This window comes from Ctenopharyngodon idella, chromosome 19 (genome assembly GCF_019924925.1).
Source record: "Ctenopharyngodon idella isolate HZGC_01 chromosome 19, HZGC01, whole genome shotgun sequence".
NCBI lineage: Eukaryota > Metazoa > Chordata > Actinopteri > Cypriniformes > Xenocyprididae > Ctenopharyngodon > Ctenopharyngodon idella.
In genome coordinates this window covers 2,138,980-2,155,165 of record NC_067238.1, presented here as the reverse complement: position 1 = coordinate 2,155,165, position 16,186 = coordinate 2,138,980, and the positions used below count along the sequence as shown (strand labels likewise).

General features: G+C 38.4%; 1 protein-coding gene and 1 long non-coding RNA gene across 3 annotated transcripts in view; one reads left to right on the top strand and one right to left on the bottom strand.

Moving 5' to 3' along the window:
- The first annotated feature begins 732 nt into the window (after positions 1-732).
- On the top strand, positions 733-2,789 carry LOC127501293 (uncharacterized). Its single transcript, XR_007926579.1, has 2 exons — positions 733-2,117; positions 2,533-2,789. It is a non-coding gene; the product is annotated as an uncharacterized LOC127501293 (long non-coding RNA).
- A 1,092-nt stretch (positions 2,790-3,881) lies between these two features.
- zfpm2b (zinc finger protein, FOG family member 2b) overlaps positions 3,882-16,186 on the bottom strand; it is a 59,644-nt gene continuing 47,339 nt past the window's right edge. The window contains exons 6-8 of one of the 2 annotated variants that reach the window (XM_051873806.1): positions 8,694-8,900; positions 7,837-8,061; positions 3,882-7,355 (exon numbers count right to left, since the gene is read on the bottom strand). In XM_051873806.1, coding sequence (XP_051729766.1) covers positions 5,032-7,355; positions 7,837-8,061; positions 8,694-8,900 — 2,756 coding nt within the window. In that variant the 3' untranslated portion in view covers positions 3,882-5,031. The remainder of the gene's footprint in view (positions 7,356-7,836; positions 8,062-8,693; positions 8,901-16,186) is intronic. The other variant, XM_051873807.1, reaches the window with a different exon arrangement.

Below are 16,186 nucleotides of genomic sequence, written 5' to 3'. Positions count from 1 at the left end.
AATGATAACTGTACTAAAATTTTGTTTATTTCCCCCAAATAAATGATTATGTGTTCCCTTTTGTCACTACCAAAACAATGATGACATGTTTCGCTTCTTGTCAATAATACGTTTTTTGATATTATTGAGCCTAGTTCAAAGATGCTAATCAGCACATGGTTAGCTAGCAGAGTTCTGAACAGTTGTACACAGAAAAAATAAATACATTGTATCGAATAACACTCAAAAAACAATGATGTCACAACCGAAAGTAATGTTTAACATGGCTTGCCTTGTCAGGCGCTTTGACAGTGTGCTGTTTAATTTGTGAAATGTTTCCTCAGCGCAGAATTTATCTGTAAGTGTTACAAATTAACGCGAGGTTCCATTTTGCATGAAGGCTTATCCTGAGTCTGCGTTAAACTTAAGACTTTACTGAATTTGGGCAGAAGCAGTAGGCCATCTGGGGATTTCTCGCCTACCAAAACTGAAGTTTCAGACATACTACTCCTTTCACGTAATGTTTTGTAGTAAGTAGGTAGGCATATTCGAACGCACGTTTGAATCTCACGAGAATCCAACACCCAGGTATTTCTCGCCTACTCTCTTATAAATACTAAAGATTCGGACATAGCTACTTATTCGTTTCTGACATACTTATTTGTTTGCCCTATATATAGGGAAGTATGCAGTTTAGAACGCAGACAGAATTTTATACGATATCCCAAAATGCGCATAAAAATAGGTGGATAATAGACCGTAGCTATGGACACCATAAGAAATGACTGCACTAATGCCAGTGACAAGCAGTATCCCGCTTGTTCACTAAGTTTACATGCTATGATAGCTGTGGATTTTAACTGAAATAGTTAAGATTAGTTCTAGGACTGTACATGCAAATGTAAACTCAAATAGTTGGAGCAACCTTTTTTTTTTTTTTTGAGTAATCAATCGCCCAAAATCATGCATCAGAATGCCATTATGTAAAGCTGTTTGTTTTAAAATTTAAAGAAAAGGTAATGATTTCGTGTCTTGAATCATAACTAACGTTAGGTGGTGCTAGTGCCTGCACATTTGGTGATACACAATCCTGAATGACGCAATGATAGAGTTCTATGGATATTCAGTAGGTCCTGAACTAAACGTGAGCATTAATGATAGAAAATGTTGATGATATAGAAAATTTACTGACATGCAGCTGCCCTGAGATAAGAATTTGAATTTTTATATCACACAAATTAACATTTGCCACATTTCTGGAATTTAATTTCGTAAAGGTAGCCTATGCATAACAACACATCTTTGACAACTTCTATGAGATTTTATTTCAGCCCGAAGCCATTTATAACGAATAGTTGGATGGCTGAGTGGGATAACTAGCCACAGGTGAAACAGGTAGAGACGAAACACTGAAGATTTTTTTTTTTTTTTTTTTTTTAGCCGACCCTTTTATTGTCATCAACTCGTGTACAAACTGATATCTGTCAAGCTATAGTGTTTGTGGTTAGCCTACTATAAACAGGATTTTTAACAAAAAATGTAATTTTTGAAGTGATAACTCAGTATGGAATGTGACTTGTATCAGCAGTTAAAGTGCTGTGGATGATGCTAAGGCTTGGCTAGACAGGATGAGGTGTGAGAGATAATAGTAATGCTTTGATATAGCTAGGCATGCTAATAATAATAAGCTTAAACAATATCATTATTAAAATTATTTTATTTATAATCTGTCTTTTTAATAATTTATCTTCACTTCAATGAAATATTTAAATAGACAATAGGCCTATTAGTGTTTTTATGTTTCAAAGAAAAGTCTTTAGTACAACTTTATTACAATAGAAAGAAGTCGCATGGAACTCTCACAAGATCAAAGTGTCTCTTCATTCTCCACAATTGGGCTCAGGTGATTTGGACACTCATACCACCCAGAGATTCTGCTCACCGTATAGTGAACATTTACTGTGAATGCTTTGCTCACTGGATAATCTCTATACCAGCGGAAATGGGCATGTGTTGAGCTCCTCACAGGCCTCCAGGGAGGGAGCCCCGCCTAACTGATATAAAACGCTGCGTGCCGTTGCGTCTCACCAGAGCCCGGAGCGTTTAGCGTCGTTCAACAGTTTGCAAGTCGACAACAGGTAACGTCGATAAACTCTTTCCATATAGCCATCTCAGCATAATCATCTCTGTCTCTCTCATGTAATTGTGGTTTTAATGTGACTAATTTTGCAAAAGAAGGAAAAAGTTAGTTGAATATTTGTATCAAGTGGTGGTGGGGCTTGCTTGCTGGGGTTTTGTAAGGCACTATTTTCATCTATTTATTTTATTAAAGCACTAATATAATTTGAAATTGATACGTTATAGTCAGATGTGGCAGTTCATTTTTCCCATAAAAAAAGATATATAAGTGAGAGTTTGTTGTGTTACTTTCCCTGTCGACTAGCAAACATGTGGCGACCTTGCAAAGGATTTAGGCTACACTATCGTGACTTATGCTAATCCACCATAAATGTGGTTCCATGTTAACAGCACCTCTGTGCATTTCCTGCTTAGGAGCTTAACATGCACCTTGTCCTGAGTGTTGCAGAGATGGGGATGAGGACTCATAGAACAGCACGTCTGTTCAGCTCCCTATGATGTGCTCCGTCACTTGCCCCTCAGGTGTTCTGCTCATGTGGAGGAGGCCCTGAGGAGCGCCGGTGCATCCAGTCTAATCATCATGCAAAACACAGATGCTCTGGTGATGCATCTGGAAAGCTTGGGTCTTTGTCTGGTATCCTCTCAGAAAATAAACTGATGGATTCCTGACTAATTCATAATTGTCTTGATTTGATTGTTCTAATGAACAAACCACCAACTCTAACAGAATAGCTCCACATCATTAAAGGGTTAGTTCACCCAAAAATTTAATTTTTGTCATTAATTACTCACCCTCATGTCATTCTGAACCCATAAGACCTTTTTTCATCTTCGGAACACAACTTAAGATATTTTTGATGAAATCCAAGGTGTTTTTTTTTTTTTTTACTCCCCATAGAAAGCAATGTAATTACCACCATTCAAGGTCCAGAAAAGTAGTAAAGACATCGTTAAAAGTCAACGTGACTACAGTGGTTCAACCTTAATATTATGAAGCGATGAGAATACTTTTTGTGCGCAAAAACAAAACAAAAATAACGACTTTATTCAACAATTTCTTCTCTACCCTGTCAGTCTTATACAGCAGTTGACAGTGCAGCGCTTCCGTGTTTACTGTCTGAACGTTGGCTCAGTATTGGCTGGCTCCTGCGTCAGCATCAGACACATTTTTGGGTGAACTAACCCTTTAAATCAGGGGTGTGCAGTCCTGCTGCTCCTGGAGGGACCACCTTCCAGCAGACTTTAGCTTTAGCCCCAATTCAGGGATGGGCAACTTCGGTCCTGGAGGGCCATTGTTCGAGCTAAGCTCTGCAGGACAATGGCCCATCCCAGCCCTAATTAAACTGTCCTGAACCACCTAATCAAAGTCTTCAGAATTACTATAAACATCCAAGCAGATGTGTTGGAGCTAAACTCTGCAGGAAAGTGGTCCTCCTGGAGCAGGATTGGATATCTCTGACATAAGTGACCCTGACTGAACACGAGTAACCTAATAAATACTGGATATCTACACAAGACAGTAGACCATAAGCACTATGCTATGATATCGGCATTCAGTGTGATGCATGCCATTAAGAATGATTTCATGTCTTGAATCGTAACTAACGCTAGGTGGTGCTAGTGCCTGCACATTTGGAGATACAAACTCCCACTGTCCTGAATGATGCGACTATAGATTTCTATGGATATTCAGTATGTCCTGAAATAAATTTATTAATAATAATAATAATAAATGATGTATAGCAAATTCATTGACACTGCTGTCCTGAGATAAAAATTTTAATTTTTATGTCACATAAAATAACATTTCCCACATTTCTGGAATTTCATTCCATACAGGTACATGCATAGCAACACATTTTTTACACTTTTTTTTCTTTTTTCATGAGATTATTTTGTTTTTCTGTAGGAAAGATTACAATGAGTCATCCATACCAAGTGTAAACCCTTCTCCAGGTAGACTTCAGTAAACACTTCACACAGACAATTTCTGGGGTCAAAGTAAAAAAAAGTTACCCTTTCATAATACTGCTTTAAATAATGTTTCATCTTTTAAAAAGTATTGCATTAGAAGCCAAATATTTAAAAAAGAGATAATGAATCAAACACACATACAGGTCACCTTTTTAAGAAGAGTTCTGCATTGACAAGAAAAACATTTTGAAGCATAAAGAAACATCAAGGACAAACTAGACTCTACATGTATTGACAATTATTAATTCAGAAAACTTGATTGCAAGTATTTAATGATATGTTGACAGTCATTCAGAGGTTGCTCCACCATCTGTATATTTTTCTTTTTAATCAATTTCTACAATTCATGTGCCTTTTTGTAATTCTAAAACTTTCATAAACTTGTTTTTCATTTCAGATCTGCATCTTTTTAGAGCTGCAACTATTATTAAATAAATAAATACATAAAAAACACACACACAAAACTATCAACACAGAATATTCCCAACAAATATTTTAAAAGTTTCTAATAAATGACTGGTAGGATAAATCTCCTGATTTGATTGTCCTCCTGCTGATGAGTACACCAGCATGGAATTGTAAAAATGTCTCATGTTGCTGACTACAAGGGGAAAAAACAGTGCTTGTGAAAAATCTAATATGACTGGTTCAAGGCTTGTGTCCACTTATAGAAGAAGGGGCATATTGTCACTAGTCTTCACAAATGATAGCCAAGCAAGTGTCCAGTGCAAGCAAATGGTGTCAGATTCAAAACAGCAGGGCTGATGTCAAGTGGCTACAACTGGGAATGTTGTCCTGGGTCCTGGGGGGCCTAAACGTGTCTTTACACTGCTTAAGTGCCTGGGGGTTGGGTCCCATGTGAATTCAAGAGGCAACGCTCATTAACAGTGTTACCTTTTCTACTACTGTGAACTAGATTTAAGACAAGGGGCAGGTTCACTATTTAACGTGCTCCGCTGTGTGTGACGAGCAGTAAAACTTCTTGTGTGTTATAAAGTTTGAGAGGTTGTTGAACTGGATGTCACATGGGCGGCAGTACTTTACATTACTGGCAGTGGACCCACTCAACATTCTCTTGAAGCTTGTCGAGACTTCCTCAGTCTTTGGAGATGGCATCAGCGTTGTGCTTTCCTTATAGCTGTTTGAACTGTCTACATGGCTGTCTGGTGTAGCGGAACCATGTTGTTTAGTTCCAGCATCTTCCATCTTGTCCTCAAATTTAAGACTGTCCTTTAAGGATGAGCACTTGTTCTGGCTCTCAGGGTCATCTGTGCTAAGATGGCTACCATCAGGCATCGGCTGGTCTTTCTCTCCTTCACTGCCCTCATTTGGACTCTGCCTCCGTTCACTTTGTGAGACCAGCATCCCTGTAGCATAATCAGTGGGTTTGATTTCATAGTAAGGCCAAATTTGCTCATCAGGTCTCATTTTCTTAACAGGACTTGGGTAACCCCCAGTGGGTTGAAACACACTCCTCAGGTCATCTTTTATTGGCATTAGTTGTTCCTCACTGGAAGCCTGGATGTCAGAACTTGTTGCTGCATTTGGATGCTCAGTCTTTCCATGCAGAGCTGGGAGCTCAAAGAGAGTGTTCTCTAAGAGATTGTTGGTATTTCTAGGACCTTCTTTTTTGATGATTTTGTTCTCAGTGGAAGCATTTTGCAAAATAGTACCTGGACAGAAGTTCTGTTTGTGCTTAAGATAGTCCTCAACTTTGTTAAAGCTTATCTTGCACACGACACACTCATGGTAATCCATAAGTCCTTTAGGGGAAACCGAAGTGTTGCCAAACTGTGGCATGCATTTTTTACTGAGATCTATTGGTGCATCACCTTCTTCCTTAGAGATTGTATTACATTTTGACACAATAGCTGATTTTGTAACTGTCAATGAAGCCTCTGGATATTTGGGTACTAACCCCTGGATCATGTTGTATCTCTGATGGTCCCTAAAGCTATCCAGTGTGTCCTTTGATAAGTATGGACCTCCAATAGTGGGCATTCCAAGAAATGATGGTATACCCATGGGTGGCATTTGTTCTTGTTCAGGAGCGGCCAGCTCATATGCCTTTCTTCTTTTACGTGGACGTACTGACTTCTGATTCGCTACTCCTTTATTGTTTGCACGTTTCACTTGAGGATCATGCCGAGTGGCACAGTAATATTGCTTGTGCACCATGTAGGTCTCATGTCGACTAAAGGTGATTTTGCAGGCTTCACATGTTGTGTGGTTGGGGTCAGTTTCAGTTGGTGGCAATTTCTGGCTTTGTAAATCCAGCTGTGTACCATTTGGCCTCTCCTGTGCACCCGATGGAGTTGACGCTTTTTTAACTTGCACGGACAGTTCATCTGTCACTTTTCCACCTGCAATGGGATTGCAAGGGTTAGACTCAGGCCCTTTCACTTCAGAGGGATGGCCGGCATTTAGCATAACAGCCAAACTGGCTCCGATTTTAGGGCTTACAGTGCCTGCTGGTTTATCCAGAAGTCCAGGGAAGTCATGTGGCTTGTGTGTGTTTTCCCAGCGAGTGTTGCAGTAGTGCTTCTTGTGCACCAAATAATTATCAAGGTTGTTGAAGGTGATATTGCATTCAAAGCATGTTGCTCCTTTTGGCACAAGTGTGCTGTACATGACTGGAGGGTAAGAGTTTCCCCCATGACGTAACCGTCGATGGACCAGCTCAGACATTTTGGCCAGTATCTCAGATGCCTGTGGGCCCACCGTAATATCCTGTGAGAATGGGACATGTGGTATGAAAGGGGGTATGGGAAAGGCAGGATGGAGGTGGTGCTGAATGGGTGAGGAGGCTAAACGTGGACTAGAAGGTTCTGACTTTACTCTGGAGTATGAAACACTAGCCTTGTTTCCTGAGTTCCCCTCACCCTTAGTGGATGTCTGGCTACTTTCTGTGCTTTCCAGCTCTGAAATTTGACTTATATCATGCTTTACTGTTCTTTCCTGAAGGTCTTTTATGTTTGCGTTAGCTCTGACTTGCTGAGGGCTGCCTGCAATGCTGCTAGGAGAGTTATCAGCTTTGTCTTCTTTGATGAGTTTGTTGACCGTACAGCTATGTCCATGTAGTTCCTGATGTTTAGCCAGTGCTCTGGGGGTTTGGAAAGTGAAGTGGCAGTGACCACATCTCAGGCCGGTTTGGGACAGATGGGAGAGGATGTGGTGTTGGAGTACCATAAGAGTTTCAGCAGTGTAGTCACAAATTGTGCATTTCAAGTTGCTTCCAGTCGATATCTCATCTGACTTGAGAGCTTGAAAAATAAATACAAACAAAAAACAGGAATGGTGTTAATGACCAACACTATCATACACAGTCTAACCAAGGCAGTTGTACACAGGCTCCTACATGTGCTTGTGCGGATAACATCAGTTTGAATCAAGTTTAGAACATTTCCTGATCCACTATACCCATAATTTTCTGCCCTCTCTTTACTAAACTATGAATAAAAAGTTGGGGGATGGGGAGGCCAAAAACATCTCAAACCAGCCTAAGTCCCAGCCTTGCCAAGATGGTATTCAACTTGTGTAGCTGGTCGAGCAATTGCCAAAATTTGTCTAAAACCATTTAACTAGACCAACCTGAGCAAGCTAGGAGACTAGTTAAGACTTTTTTTCAGCAAAGGAGTATTTTTTTTTTTTTTTTTTAAACAGTGGCTCTTGAATATCTACAAATTTTCTCTTTTTCATTTGTTGCTGGTTATTTGAAATAGAATGTCTTACTGGTCTACTCACAGTTATGTGTTGATAAGTGCATTTCCAGGGCATGTGAGCCTGCAAAGCTCATATTGCATTGTGGGTATGTGCAATTGCGGAGCATTTGATGGCTGATATTGGCGTTTTTCTCTGCCACCATCTCAGGGTCCCTTTGTCGCCCACTGCAGTAATACATAAGGTGGGCCTGGAGGTTTCTTTCACTCCGAAACCAGATGCCACATGCCTTACAGGGGAAGATGTCTTCTACAAAGACAGAAATGGACACAAGCATATTCATATTGAATTATCTAAAGCTTGTGAAAACCCAACATCTAAAACTGCAAAGTTAAATATAGTGGGGTCAAGAAGTCTGAGACCACCAGAGAAATGCTTCTATTTCACATTTTTGTAATTTAATACAAAATAGTGATTTTGAAATAGTGCAAATCTTAAATGTGTTTTATTAATTTTATAACAGATTTCTTTGTTTGAAAAATTGCTTTGTTCATGTCCAGGTGTAAATGCTTTTTTGGAATTTAAATCAGAAAATGATCACAAAAAAGTAAAGGTAATACAATTAGGCTGAAGAGCACATCGGTCCCAGATGGAAGCTGGGATACAATCTAACTGTAATTAGATGAACCACATAACCCATAGGCAAAGCAAATGTGCTGTTGTTTTCATCAAATTCTTGTTAAATGTGATTAGAGAATGGAAGAGGGTAAATATCTAGTTCCTGCAAACTGAAGGTCAACCTCGACTCTTGGTAATTCTCTTATCCATGGCAAACATGCACATCAGAACTGTGATGATTCTTTGACATGGATTTCCATTTTTAACCAAGCACATTAATCAGTCTATCCACTGTGGCAGAGGTCTGATAATGCAGCACTCACTGTTTATGATAGCGCCGGGCAGTATGGACGCCATGGCAGCTTGCTGAGGAAGGAGTTGGATGCTGTCCAGCTGTCGGGCCGGGTACATCCCTTGACCGTAGGGAGTTTGAGCTGGTGTTTGAAGATGCGCATGCAAATCCACCACACAGGCTGCAAGTTCGTCTCCCTCCATGATGTTTTTTGTTGTGGAACACCATACATGTCCTCCTGTGAGTAAAAGCAAAGATTTGGGTTTAAAGGCAGTTGTTTATGCTATCTGAGGGTACTTGAGATATATATATATATATATATATATTTGTTAACCTACTAATTATTTTTCTGGCAGTGTGGTATCAATGCAAAACCTCATAAACTTGTTTTTTCAGAACCAGAATTATTAAGCTGCTTCTTTTATCTATTTTATACTACATACATAGAAATCAGCATAATGGTAAATACAAATGTAATACTTTTTGAACCCACATACAGCACGCTGTCCTGCTACACACAAATGCGTTCATTGCTTTGAAGCCACAACAAACAAGTAAGGGACAAGTATATTGCCGAAGACGCTGTATATTTTCCCTGCTGCTAAAGAGAATGGACATCTTGGATAAAAGTACAGCATTATCAAATTGAAGGGCTGTGGATGAAACATTCCACTGGAGTCCGCAGAACAAACTCATTAGCCAGTTAAAAAGGAGAGGAGTGCTTTGTGACTGAGATAACATTTATCTGTCTAAATGACGGACTTTCTGTCTGCGCGTCATCTTCCATTGAGGGGATTAAAGTTTTAAATATGACTATTTACAAAAGTCTGGAACGCAAGATAACAAGAAGAGACATGATATGCCAACACTAAATGCTAGAATTAGGACGTGGACTAATTGGGGAGTTGGACAATGAGAATGAAGTACACTCAATGCTACCTTTCAAAGATGTGTAAGCGCTCTCTGACAACATGTCGAAGGAGGAAAAAAGGTGACCTGTGATGTGGTCGTGCCTCCTGCAGAGAAATGCTAATTGCATGTGCTTGAATGGGACTTTTGGTATTGTGGGTATTGCGGCCATGTTTTCAATGTCCATTCAGATTTTACTACGGAAATCAAGTGGCAACCCAACAGAGTACCAACATTTTTTATCATATGTAAAGTAAACAAAATCAATAATAATAATTAATATTTTAACCAACTGAAACAATTTCAGTAATTAATTTTTTTGGTAATGTTTGGTGATGACAATGATTAAAGCAAGTTACCAGTTTTAATGTGGTAACAATATTGTTTTTGGTATTTTGTAGACACTATAGTTAACAGGGTGCATTTTTGTAAACAAATAATATAAAAATTGCATTATCTAAATACTGCACAATGTATTGTAGTATTTGCAAACCAATCACATGAAACAAAGTAAAAAGTGTTTAACCTCTGCTCAGCCTATTCTTGTGTTTCTGCTATTTTAGTTCTGGCAGTGAAACAGAGCAATCCAGTGTTTATTTTGCCATGACACACTGTAGTAAAGACAATGAGAGGTATAAATGAAATACATGTGCGTTTTTCCTCCCTGCCTCTATAACCTATGAATCCAAGCAAATATTTGGATCTGTCAAGGCGTTTCTTGCTCATCAGAGCTGAAAAGAAAGTGTAGTGTTTGAGCTTCAAACATGACTAAAAAATGAAAGTTACAAGCTAAAGGGAAACTTGATAGTAGGCTAATAACATTTTTTGGAGAATGAGCTGAGTGCATAACTAGCCTTTGCCACAAGGTGGCGACATCCTCACCTTTGAATGCAAGATCTTTCAGGATCATTCATAAATGTAGTTTGATTGCTTCTCTGTTAAATACCATTCATTTTTCTCAGTGCTGTTAATTATTAATTAATAATTTTGATTTGTCATTTTGGCAGTTTGTTTTAAAGGATTAGTTCACTTTGAAATGAAAATTACCCCAAGCTTTACTCGCCCTCAAACCATCATAGGTGTGTATGACTTTTTTTCTTTCTGATGAACACAATTGGATTTATATTAATAAATATCCTGACGCATCCAAGCTTTATAATGGCAGTGAATGGGACCAATGAGTATGAAGCTGAAGAAAGTGCATCCATCCAAAGCAAAATACAGAAGGTGGTCTGGCGGAAGCTGGATACTTTACTTTATAACTAGTTAAATATGGTTATTTTTCTTACACAAACGCATCTCTTCACTTCAGAAGGCCTTTTTTAACCCCCTAGAGCCATGTGGAGTACGTTTATGATGGATGGATGCACTTTCTTGAGCTTCATACTCATTGGTCCCGTTGACTGACATTGCGTCAGGATTTTTATTAATATAACTCAGATTGTGTTCATCAGAAAGAAAAAAGTCATATACACCTAGGATGGCTTGAGGGGGAGTAAAGCTTGGGGTAATTTTCATTTTAAAGTGAACTAATCCTTTAAAAATTGTTTTGGCATTTAAAACCCACACATCAAAAACAGTTTCCATTTTACAGTAGTCATTTTCATTTTACACCTCATTTCCTGACACTTTACATCTGTTGTTGTATAATGAATGCCTGAACATGTGTTGAGCTAAAAACAAAAAAAAGACAAGACATTTGTAGCATTATAACTGTAGACATTTATAATGCTACAAAAGATTGTTTAAAATTAATGCTGTTCTTTTGAACGTTCTATTATTTCTTTTAACAGTAAAAAATATTGAGCAACACAACCGTTTTCAATAATAACAAATGTTTCTTGAGCACCAACATTTTAAAAAAATTGTACCGACCCTGAACCTTTGAATAGTGTTATTAAAAAAAGAAAAAAAGAAAAGACAATCAGTTTCTACAGGTGATTTGTAGCTCTGTTTCCTCATATGGTTCGCATCAAATTAGAGTGTGAAAGGTTCTGTTACTGGACAAATAACATGAATATTTAATGAAGCTGTAACAGTCTACCACTGCATTGTTTTAACAATAAACTATGACTTTACCTCCACCATCTTTATTTCACCCAACAATTATGTTTAATGAGAAAGTCCCAAGAAAATGCAATACACTATAGAAAAAGTGTCCCAAAAACCACATAAGAGACTGAGATCTTGCAAGCGCAGCAGCAGTGTGAGTAAGACAGCGGGGAGCTCACTTTCACTGCTCTATTCCATAAATCACATCTCTGCCTCGCTGCATCCCAGAGTGCATCAGTCATATGGCTCGGTTCCCCTGGGGGCCGCCCTCTTGGAGCTTCTGTGTTTCTGGCCCGGCTGAGTTTCAGCGCCCCGGGTATCACCTCTCCACCATCTGCCCCGCACACCTGCACCCTCATTGATCTACTGGCCCACACGCTACATCAAACACACACCAGAGGGGCATTGTGCAGCTTCCTGTGAGGCACGGCCAGTCATCTGGCTGGGGTAGTAGGGTGTGAAGTTATGTGCCTCTTTTTGTATATTCATGAGGCAGTGCAGTCAGTGTTTATTTTCCCGCAGCACACCACACCCCCGGCTTTCAGGTTTACATTGAAAAGCAGCGGTAGCTTGACAGGTCTGCCAAAAAAATTATCCCGCCTTTTTCCAATTTCTAAATATGAGCTTTGAGAAATGAATCGTCTTCCTGACAGCTAGCCTGCTGGTCCGGCTAAAGCAAATGCTGGCAGAAAGCGAGATTTTACTGGCTGGGTGAACTAAGCTCCTTATGAGTGACAGGTCAAGACCTGCATCTGTCTTGCTTTCTTTTTTGCTTTCTTTCCATCAGTCCATCGGATTCAATATGGCATCTAAATGACCTTGAAGAGGTCAACTTTTGATCTCGACATCTATTTACTGATAGAGGAAATTATATGGATGGTATTTCACCACTTATCACTCAAGACCCGATAGACTCACAGCAAAGTTATTTTTTCGTTCTTCGTCTAGGGGTAAAAATAAATTTAAAATACGTTTGCAGCGGTACACAATAGCGAACATCCCAGCTCTGCCCTTGCTGCAGAAAGCAGCGGTTAGGTGAATATGTAAAAATGTGCTGTTTGTTTAACATCACTATGAGAGGACTCAATAACAAAATAAACACTCAACAAAAATGACAGCGGTGAGAAAACAGCAGTTAAGCAAGCATCTGATTATAGCGATGTGGTTGCAAAGTGTTTTCACAAGCTCTGCAATTCAAATCAAGACATCATATATCCCTTTATACAACAGATTGCTTTTCAAGCAAGCAGCTTTACGGTATTAAATATGAAAAACAGTGTCATTGTCACTTTTAATTAGAATTTAAGAGTTCATTTGCAAAAAACTGATAAACGTCAAGTTTAAAAAAAAAGAAAAGAACTGACTGCTGTGCATTATTCTCCACATATAGCACATTCTGAACCATAAATCCGTTTTGTCACAAAAGCAGTATTGTCCACTGTCAAGGCATCGCAAGTTCACGTTTTACAGCAGAAACTGACGAGCACCCTTGTTGTTTGTGAACACAACCCGATAAGTCCGTTTTAGCGAATCAGCGTGCAGTATTCAGGTCAGGTGACAAGGCTGCTAGTCACTTTGCGCTAGCTGAGGGGAGTTTCGTCAAAGCTGTGTGTGAGCACGCATACGTGTGTGCCCATCTGTTAGTGTGTTTGAGTGTTTTAAATGCAATTACAAAGCAATTACTTGGTTTTGTTTAACTCTGAAACATGAAATGGAGTTATCTGCTTTTGTCAAAAAACGACTGTTGGAGTTATCTGCTAAAAAAAACCTAATTTTTAATATATATAAAAAACATACTTTCAATGAACCTTTTCAATTTTGTAAGTTACCTGTTTTTTTTCTTTGTTTTTAGTTATTATTACTTAATCAAACAACCCAACTGCAGTTAGATTGATATTACTTGGAATGCACAATAAAAAAAAAAACATGATTTATGAGAATTAACAAAAATGGAGTTTTAATTTTAATTTATTTATAAATTACAACTTCAGTTTCTACTATAAAGCAGATTTCCAGTGTGTTCATATTTTCACTCGTGTCAGATCTCGACGTACTGAACAGAAAAAAAATGAACCAGATTTCCTTGTCAAAGAAGGCGGAGCCTCAGAGCACACCTACCCATTACATAATCACCACAGACCAATGGTCGTTCAAAGGTGTTTGCCAGCCAGAGTGAACTTTTTTGGAAAGCTGTTTCAAACTCCCGAAATGAACTGAAAACAAACTTCTTTTTTTTTTCCTGATTTTGTTCGAAATGAAGTTTGATTTCACTTGAATGGTATCGGGGCTTTTTTTTTTTTTTTTTTTATAAATGTGAACAAATTGTACCTTTTTTGGGTTAAACAGCTTATCACTTGGGGCAGTACTTTTAAAGGGACATATTTGTAACTTATTTACCCTAAAAGGTTCATAGTAGTACCTTAAAGATACATATTACTACTCTAGAATACTAATGTGCACCTTTTAGGGGTAGATAAGGTAAAGAGCCAATTTTTGTACCCATTTTAACTATTAACCAGGTGAAAACCATACATAACAAACCTCTTCTCAACAAGGCATACAGTCTAATTCATACACTGAAGTTTAAGACTAATAAAGGTGATGATACACAAGGCAACTTTTTGAGCAATGTTGCCGGGCAATGTCACCGAGCGATAATGCTTGGGCACTTTCCCACTGAGAATAGGCAACAAATTTCTATCTGGATACTTTAGATTGAAATTTGTTTCCCATTCTCAATGGGAAAGTGCCAAAGCATCAGTGCTCAGCGACATTGCCCGGCAGCATTGCTCAAAAAGTTCACCTTAAGGAGTTTGTTCAAATCCCTAACCGTTAGTACACTTTTAAAGTTGTAAATAAAACAAAGATTATTGGAGTATTTTTTTTTTTTTTTTTTTTACAAGAAAAAACTTGAATTAAAAGTGTAACTTGCAGTTTTTTTGATTATTTGTAACATTTACAAGCAATTCCTAAGTGAAAATTTCAAAGTAAATCCTTCAGTTTTTTCAGTGTTTGGGTAACTGTACTAGTGATGCGTGCCTTAGCAAACATCACTAATAAAAACAAGAACTTCTTGTCAAGCTGAAGATTCTAACTCCAGCTGCACCTCTGAGAAACACACACACAGATGCACACAAATAAACGTCTAAATATGGGACAATTTGTTTGTCGCTGCACCTCCACACCCCTGTGGAAGCCCCCTGAGATTGCCATAATGAAAAGCAATGTCTCCCACTTAACACCGGGATCCAGGCGCTCTCTCTGATAGAGGCCGGGGCTGTTTATTAAATGATGGAATTTGGCTGTTTCTTCCGCAGAATGTTATCAGCTGGAGAACAATCGTGCCCATGGTCGCACCCTCACTGGCTCGCCCGGCTGCTCATTAGCCACAGCATATTTAATCCAGAAGTTTCTTATCAAACGTGACACCTGCATCTCCGAATGGCACTTTCCCTGTTCATTGGCATGTATTTGGGTGAGTAGACTCCAAGGTGCTTTGTGGAGATTAAGAGAGGAAGAGAGAGAGAGAAAGTGAGCGAGAGAGTGAATGAGCGCTTATTTTATCATTTAGCGGGTCTGGACCGTATCCAAGCAGTTTTTGTCTTGTTGTTGTAATTAGAAAGCCTTTTAAGCGATAACAGCTGCTGCTGAATATGAATATGGATAGAACCACATCAATTCTGCCTGAGATAGACCCCCCTTCCCTACTATTCCTCCCCCATCATCCCTCCCCCTCACTTACTGTTTTTCATACTGTGGTGATCTTAATAAAGGAGGAAAGTGTAGCTAGCCGTTCAACTCGGTTATTTTAGCATTTTTGATTGAAGTCTTTCTTGACAGTCTCTGTGTTACATGTGAAGCATTCAAATCACAGACTCGCTGACAGGCAGCAACTCATTTCCATACCCGAATATGTAATTAAGCTTTGTGACAGCTCCTTAATAGCTACGCGCTACCCCGTCAGTGCTATACGTTGCCCAGTTGACGTGTTGTTGAATTGAGATGCACATAGAGCACATATATGCTTGACGCTTCAAAGGTAAGCATTTAGCTTACAAAACAGAAAATAAACAATAAAATAGATAAACACAAATGTAATTGTAAACATACATGTAAACTTTAAACAAATATGTAAACATAAAGGTAAATGTTATCATGAAAAATCTTGTAAATGATAACAAAATAGGTAAACATTAACAACAACAAAGATAAACATAAAAGAAAATACAAAGGTGTAAACATTATTCTGTTAAACATAAACAGAATTAGTAAATGCAAACATTACCAAAATAGGTAAACATTAGTATAATTAGTAAACAAAGGCAAATATAAAGGGAAATGTTAACAAAATAAGTAAACGTAAATTTAAACATTAACAAAATAGGTTAACAAAGGCAAATGTACGTAATAAGTAATCATTAACAAAATTGCAAAATGTAAAGGTAAACGTTAACAAATTAGTTAAATATGAAAGTAAATGTTAACATAGGTTAAAAAAAAAATAGTTAAATGTAAACAAAATAAAAGGTTAACATAATGGAAAATGTCTGGTGATGCTGAGTT